We start from the raw sequence: 8440 nt of genomic DNA on the forward strand, positions 1-8440 counted from the left end.
AAGAATTAATGACGTCGGAAAGAAACAGTAAAAGGATACATACAACCTCGCAGTCGCAGACTTATATAAAAGCATATCGTTTTCTCAATTCATAAAATTCCACTATCAATTCATATATATATAGTCATGCGTGACCACCCTTAGACTCGGGATGAAGTTTGCCAGGTTAAGTTTCCGAGCAATAACCTGGGTTGGGTACGTACGTAGCATTATATTCTAGGCAAACCAAACAAAATGAACAATTTTAATGCACCTCTCTCTCTCTCTCTCTTATTTTTTTTTTACTTTTTCTTATAATTAAATCAAAGCTAAATTCTCAACGTGTTCTGGCCTATTCTGGTTGTTGGTTGCTAGTCTAAGCCTATTTAATTCTCTTTTACTTTTCTCATTTACATGGAATTTAATTGGAAAACGATCGATATGCTTTTTAATTAGTTTGCCAGGTCAGTTTCGGAGGCAATAACCTGGGTAAGCATTATTAGATTCTAGCTAGGCAACCAAACAGACCTGACAAAATTTCAATGCATGCATGAAGATTGGCAGGCAGCTAATTAAATACCCCTGAATTCATAATTAGTTGGTCCAATTAAGGTTGCTTGGGGGTGCGGACTCACCCTTCTTCACATTGACATATTCCTATATCCAACCTTGGTCAACACAGTTTATTTAGTTAGAAGAGATGGCGTTTCTACTCTTTTGACTTTAATTATATTATAAAGTCAAGGAGGTTTCCAGCAATAAAAAAATTTGATCCAATAATTAGTCAAGAAGAATGTTTCAGCCACCAAATTTTTCTTATCCATTAATGTAAGTAACTTGTGTGCCTGTTTCATGATCATTGCCTTAATTTCATTCAAATACGTGCCATCGTCGATCTCATCTTAACTTGCGTGACACTTCCTTGTTGAGAACAGACTCATTCTTGGCCAACCAAACTCGCACACAATCTTCTATATATGCAACAAACCACCATCGACGTCTATGTTCTATCGATCTCTATCTATTCTATTAATTAATATAACAGCTAGATTCATTCTAATTAGTCGTCTGTTATAATAGAACAGACTCATTCTTAATTAGTCTCATGATTGAATTAATTATGAGACTAAGTACGTAATATATATCTAGCTATATAAAGACCTAATTAATTCTCAACAAACTATAGCATAAAATTTGCAATTTCAAATTAAAACTTTAAAATTATGCAAAAAGAGGAGTTAAACTAAACAAACTTATATGCAGAAATAATGACAACTAAGAAGGAATACATTTTACAAGATGAGCTAGCTAGCTAATTAAGAATGATTAAATCTACCAAATGATCAGTGACATCTCAAGTAATGATCATCTAAAAGAGTATGATCAATTGAAATATACTCATTTCCGAGGATATATAGGGAGACGTGTGTAAAAGTAATTTCGATGTATTTTGTACGTAGTTTCACCGGTCATATTAATTAAGAACATGTGATTTAAAAACTACTTAAAAATTAAATTTTTGGGTCTAATTTAAGGCTATTAGCCCTGCAATCCTGTCTTATTCTTACAACTTTATTTTTTTTTTTTAAATGTAGAAAGGTTAAATTTTACACTGAGACATCTTTAAATTAAATTTCGCTTAACATCTTTGTTTGGAAAATAAAACTAACTTTTCTTACTTCACAAATCTTCAGCACCCTTGAGATTTTACATGAAGTACATATTATCTCAAATTTTGCCAAAAAAAACCTCCATATATAAATTGGCTCATATATATATATATATATCTATCAATTTTTTAAACTTTTTTGCGTCAATTTTTACTTCCTTTTTTATCTATGTTGCTAAAAATACAAGCTTTATTAAATTTTGGATACTTATGCTAAGTTCAAGAAACATAAGGATTCGTCTTATTTAGTTGTGGGGAATATTTTTCAAGTTTTTAGCTTTATTTTTTACTAAAAAAATAAAAAAAATAAAAACTCATTTTTTTTTTTTAAATTTTCGGACTCAATATTCGTGCGAAGTTTCCTGGAATGGGTAAGTGTGACTTTCTTTCCTCTTTCCTCAATGTAATTCGAATCACTTTTACTTACAGAAAAAAAAAAAAAAAAAAAAAACTCAGAACCACTTCATGTCCATATTGCCAAACACGATTTACGAACTCCTAACTTCTTAATTTTTCCCTCATTCTGCTGGCTAGGTTTTTGGTGCAATTGGGGGCCGGGTGGTTTAACAGTTAATCATAATGCTCCAGCCTCCAGAACTATATATATATATAAGCAAAACTAAACAAAATGCTCTAGGTCACGAAAAAGAAAATAAAATGCTTCGGAACCCACAAACTAATTAACAAATAAACATCCAGCACCAAAGCTTGAAGGTGCTAACCCACAAACTAATTAACAAATAAAATGCTTGTGTGTTCTTTTTAAAACTAATTAGCAAGAATAAGGATTGTATTTTACAAACTTTCAGCCTTTTAGCGACGGAATGAAAGCAAAAATTGACAAGAAAATATAAATGACAAGTAAATTAGTGGGGGTTTGCCATTATTTCTTTACAAGAATTTTAATATAAATTATTTATATATAACTGGTCAGGTCAGCTAATTTATAGATCCTTTACGTACGTAGAATATTTCACCCAATTTTCTAAGATTATGAATTTTCTATCAATATTGGACAAGTACTAAACAGTACTATATTCATTTATATATACACATACATATTTGGAATATGGATTTTCTATCTTTGGACAAGTAAACGGTACTATATGTATTTATATATATATACACACACATACATATATGATATATTATAAAAATACTGCATAATATGATATTAGGATGCTATTGGATTTGGCCCTATGATTTAGTCCTTTTCAAAGTTGCAAAATATGGTTACAACGCGGCACCAATCCTTGATTTGCCATAGTTTTTAATGAGAAATCTAACCCAAGTGGCCACTTAAAAATGCAACAATTAAAAAAAAATTAAATCAACTTCTAATTTGGACAATATTTTATATATCTTCTCCTTGTTTATCGAATATCGACTTCGACAACACCCAATACATGGCACTTACGGCACGCATTGAGCCAGCTGGCAGTCTAGCTGATGGATTTCTGGTGGGTCAAAACTCTATCCATTTATGTATATCCGAAGCCTCCAAGAACTTTCTTTATCATTTAACTTGGTTTTGCAGGTGATACGTCAAAGTGGTACAAGGGTGAATAGTACTGTGGTTTCAGGAAAAGTTTTGAGTACTTTAAAAAATAATTTAATTTTATTAGTTGTTATTTATTATGAATTTAACATAGAGCACATGAATATATAGTTTTGATTTAACGATCGAGTCATCTTTATAAAGGGTGTGTAAGTGTAGATATTGCAGACAAACTTAAAGAAGTGAGTTGGCATTCTAATTAACTTTTTCAACGGCTCGTTGGTGTCCCTTTATGGATTCTCCTAACTCTACAAATATGCTTAATCCAGTAATTAATACGTGTCGATTGCTGCGTAAGAGGGTAAGTATATTCAATACTGTACAATTTTTAGGGAAAGAAGATCAACTTATGGGGTTTGAAGGTAGTTCGTTATATGAGGCGCCTGTCTCAGAATTAGTAACAAAACATTAACCCTTTGACATTCGTTTCGCTGTCTGCACTCTCTACTTGGTAGTAATGGTATTACAATGATGCCGCAATACAAATGCATGGTTACGAGGGACTTGTCAAAAAATGTCATTTACACGTGGGAAAGAAGAGATAACTGTTTGGAGAATCTGATGTGGATTGTCGCCAACCACACGCCATCTCCCTTCCCTCCTCCTCCGATCTCTATATAAACACTTCCCCATATATGCATGCAACTCTCCAAATCTCTCCAAACCAAACCAATATGTCCATGGACAGAATCTTCAACTCTCTCTCCGGCGAGGAACTCTGGGTAGAACAGATCTCGGAGATCTCAGAGAAGGAGCTCGAATTCGACATCGGCATCCCGGTCTGCGTTTTCCGGGTGCCCAAATCACTGAGCGCCTTCAAGCCGGCCGCCTACAGCCCCCAGCTGGTGGCGCTGGGGCCCTACCACCATCTCCGCCCGGACCTCTACGAGATGGAGCGCAGCAAGATCGCCGCCGCCAAGAGGTTCCTCAAAACCCACCGGAAAACCCTGAAATTCAAGGACATCGTGGCCAGGCTCCACGAGCAAGAGCCCGCCATTAGGGCCAGCTACCACAAGTACATTGAGCTCAACGGCAACACCTTGGCCTGGATCATCGCCATTGATGGGCTGTTACTGCTCCACATCTTTTATCAGTGGGCTAATGGTACGCCTCCTCATTACTCGCTGCAAACTGAATATCCGAACCGGATCGACAAATTTCGGTTAGGTTCGGCTAATTTAAATTAAATTCCTAAGATTTCAATTTTTTTTTTTTTTTTTTGGTTTTGAAGATTATAATTTGATTTTTAGCTTTGGTTATTTTTTAGTAAATTCAATCTTCAATTTTAGTTTTTAGTTTTTACCGAATAGGAAGAGGTTGAGATAATCAGACTTAATTATAACTTCTAAAAAAATACCACAAAATTACAACTAAAATAAATACATCTAACAATAATTCTTAATATTGGTTTTTCTTTATTAATTTTGGTTATTTGCTGTCATTTCAATTAATTTTCTAAATTTAGATTTGGTTGCAGGGTTCGATGTCCTCTACTCGGCTGATTTTGCCAGCCGGAAGCTAACGCGAGACGCCATTTACAGAGATATAGTGATGCTGGAGAACCAGATTCCGACGGTCCTGCTCAGGGAGATTGCAAAAATAGTGTTCTCATACTCTGAAAATGATTACAACGATGTCAGGAATTTGTTGATCAACAGCATGGTTTGCTTCTGTGAAGCCCTGTCTCCACTCGCAATCTCAAAAACGACTTTTGATAAGGATTACCAGTTCGCTCATTTGCTAGATTTGATGTACTTTTTACTCGTGAGCGAATCGTTGAACCGGAGCTCCGAGCCCAGCAAGCATGGCCGACAGGTGGAGATCGTTGTTGATATTGGAGAAGAAAACAGACATGCTGCTATAGGGTTTGGTGGTAAAAAGATTGACAGTATTCTCAAGACAGTGACAGGTATATATAGTTTGAATGAGGATTTGTCGATAAAATTCGTAGAGAGATTATAATTTTTTAAAATATTTTTTGTTTCTTCGCCTTCAGATAAGAGTAGAGAGAGGATCTTGGAAAAACTAGGGTTCTATAAAGGGAGCGAACCCAATGAAGTTCGAGAAGAAAACAAGGTTTCCTCAGTGGAGGAAATCACAATCCCCTCGGTGGTGGAGCTCTGCAATGCCGGAGTAAAGTTCGAAACGACTCCTGGGGGGATCGAGAGCGTCAAGTTTGATTCCAAGAAGGGGACTTTTGGCTTGCCCGTCATTACTCTGAACGTCAATTCAGAAGTAGTCTTGAGAAACCTGGTGGCTTATGAAGCATCAAGAGCCGAATCAATGTCACATTTGGTTGTAGGTTTGTACACCGATCTGATGAATGGGATCATCGACACCGCAGACGACGTGAGGTTGCTTAGGGAAAAAGGTATTATCAGGGGGCGGCTGAGAGACCGCGAAGTGGCGGATCTCTTCAATGGGATGTCTCGGTCGATCGGGAAACCGGACCACCGATCGGTGATAGAGAGGACGGTTGAAGAAGTGAACCGATTCTACAACAGTAGGCCGAAGGTGAAGGTGAACAATTTCTTGAAGAAGTATGTTTATGCCTTCTGGAAGGTTCTCACATTTCTTTCTACGCTTTTGGTGATTACTTTGCTCTCGTTGGAGTCATTTTGCAACGAATATGGCTGCTCTCGACTCGTTGGAAAGGGTAGCAACAAATGATCTTATTAGTATATACGTACTTAGTTTCATTCATTAATTCATTCATTTATTCATGATATATAGTGTAAATACTATATATCATGTTGTTCTCTGTCAGTACTGTCATGTTGTTCCAAAAGTGTTCATACGTTAATACATTAAGTTTTTATTCTCAAGTAATATCTATCTATCTATATATATATATATATATCCCGCATCTCATTAATTACTTTTTTTTTTCTTTTTTTGTGTTGGGTATGACTATGAGCATGCATGGCTAACTGATCAATATATTGGCTATTCTAGAATTAAGAATGACTAACCAACGGCCGGGTCTCCCAAAGCTTATGATGGAGGACTATTCTTGTCCCCCCAAAGTGGTACTACGTATGCCAGGAAAAGTCCCACATAACATATAAATTATATAATTTTGATATCTGAATTGTTTTTTAAATTTTTTTAAAAAGAATAAATATCATTTATAAAAAAATTTAATACTAATAAGACCATAAAATATTAAGATGAATGTCATTTATAAGAATCCTAATCTTAGAAGATTTAAGATTGTTTTATACTCATTTTGTTGTACCATGATAAAATAGGCCCCACAAAAAATGTTTTGTGAAAAGTTTCAGGGCATTTAAACGTGCTTCTGGGCGAGGAGACCCTTCCGAACAAAAGGGGATTTTTGGGCATTTAAACATGTTTTCAGGCAAAGAGAGACCCTTTCGAGTGAAAAGGGTTTTCGGGCGTTTAGACGTGTTTCTGGGAAAGTAGAGACCTTTCTAGGAAAAAAGGATTTATGGGCATTTAAGCGTATTTCCAAGCAAGTAAAGACCCTTCTGAGCAAAAAGGGTTTCCAAGCATTGGTTGTTTTCGAGCAAGGTGTCCCTAACATTCGTTGATTTTGGGCAAATGACGTTTTAGGGCATAAATAGCCTTCTAGTCGAGAAACATGTTTTCGGGTAAGGTGTGGTTTCCAGGCATGGGCTTCCGCATTCATCATGTTTTCGGGCACCAAGGGGTTTTTGGGCATAAGCTTTTGGGAAACACGTCTCTTGAGCTCCCAGATGATTGAACATTTGTTTTATGACGATCCTCGAGAATCGAGCCCTATAAATACCCAACTACAGGGCCAAGAAATGGACTTTTCCACATTTGATAATTAACTTCTAAACACTGATTCAATTTCTATTGTGTGAACAATCTTTTTTGGGCACTAATTTGATCCTCGAAGGCTCTTTGCAGGAGAACACTCCGTGGACCTTTTAACTTATTTCATGATTTTTGGCAACATTGCTTCAATGGATTTGTTTCAAGGCATGAAGATGGATTCAGGACACTGAGTTACTTTCAGGGCATTGAAAATGTTTTCAGAGCATTGGAGATGGTTTCAAGGCATTGAAGTACTTTCAGGGTATTAGCATATCTTCAATGCATACTTTGAGTGCACTGAGTTAATTGTAGGGCATTGAGATACTTTCAGAACATTGAAGTACTTTTAGGGCACACTTTCAATGCAATTTTCAGGGCATACTTTTAAGGCGTTGGCATTGCTTCATGACATCATTATCATTACTATTCCTGAGAATCTCCTCTGTTTTTTATATGGCAACCATTCAAAGACATTGATACTGCTTTCAAACAATATCCTGTCACCTCGAATCCTTTCCACTCTACAAAATTTCTATAGTTGTATTTTGAGCAACAACACCATTATAAATAAACAAAACCTCAATCTAGAAAAAGTACATCTTTGGTGCTAGTTTCAATACAATCTTCAATTCTATATTGTCTTTAGTATTTGAATTAAATATCAAAGTATTTGAACAATAATTTCCTTGCACCTTCTGACGGTTCTTTTTTTTACTAACTCAGACAGCTTGACGACGACATTTTCACTCCATTAATTCAATATTGTGTTCGAGCAACAACAATTATATAAACTATTTTATCTGCTTTATTGTATATGATATGATATAATAATGTAGGTTAGGATAATGATAAAAAAATAAAAAAAGTACATCTCCTATTAAAGAGTTGTTAGCGTGCTCCCTTAGTGAGCATTCTTCACTTGTGATGCTCCAATGCTTTATTCAACTTGATTGCGACTACTTACTACAAGAGTTTCAATTTTTTCTGGTGGTGAAAAAATCGCTGAAAAAAAATAAAAAAATCGTCGATAAAAGTTTTACCAGTGGTAATTATAATCGCCGAAAATACATCCGTCGGAAAAGCTTTCTGGCATTTAACAACCTCCGGGAAAAGTATTACCGGCGGTTTAAAAAAACCACCGGCAAAGTTTTTACTTTTTTCAGCAATTTAGAAACCGCTGGGAAAATTATTACCGGTGGTTAAAAAATCACTGAAAAAGTTAAATAATTGCCGACAGTTTAATAAAACTGCCAGGAAAATTATTACTAGCGGTTAAAAAATCGCCGGCAAAGTCAAATAATCCAGACAAACCAATAAATTTTTTCACGGCAAAGATTCACCTGTACAACAATCAATAATAACCTAACCTGTATAACAATCAATAATAACCTATATAATAAAAAACCATCAACAATTTTAAAAGATTCACC

General features: G+C 35.5%; 1 protein-coding gene across 2 annotated transcripts; it reads left to right on the forward strand.

Moving 5' to 3' along the window:
- Positions 1-3840: 3840 nt before the first annotated feature.
- Positions 3841-6035, forward strand: LOC127794014 (putative UPF0481 protein At3g02645). 2 transcript variants are annotated; one of them, XM_052324871.1, is made up of 3 exons: positions 3841-4310; positions 4672-5115; positions 5203-6035. In XM_052324871.1, exons 1-3 carry the CDS (start codon positions 3842-3844, stop codon positions 5874-5876), a joined length of 1587 nt encoding a protein of 528 aa, XP_052180831.1. In that variant the 5' UTR covers position 3841; the 3' UTR covers positions 5877-6035. The 2 variants fall into 2 exon arrangements, with proteins under 2 accessions (XP_052180831.1, XP_052180832.1); XM_052324872.1 differs by having other exon boundaries at positions 4684-5115.
- The last annotated feature ends 2405 nt before the right edge of the window (positions 6036-8440 follow it).

The sequence above is a fragment of the Diospyros lotus genome, chromosome 2 (genome assembly GCF_014633365.1).
Source record: "Diospyros lotus cultivar Yz01 chromosome 2, ASM1463336v1, whole genome shotgun sequence".
Classification (NCBI taxonomy): domain Eukaryota; kingdom Viridiplantae; phylum Streptophyta; class Magnoliopsida; order Ericales; family Ebenaceae; genus Diospyros; species Diospyros lotus.

Excerpts from the sequence above, each read along its gene's own strand:
- LOC127794014 (XM_052324871.1), top strand. The coding sequence starts at position 3,842 with ATGCATGCAACTCTCCAAATCTCTCCAAACCAAACCAATATGTCCATG. Across the intron at positions 4,311-4,671 it reads CTTTTATCAGTGGGCTAATG|ATTTGGTTGCAGGGTTCGAT; the intron begins GTACGCCTCCTC and ends TTCTAAATTTAG. Across the intron at positions 5,116-5,202 it reads TATTCTCAAGACAGTGACAG|ATAAGAGTAGAGAGAGGATC; the intron begins GTATATATAGTT and ends CTTCGCCTTCAG.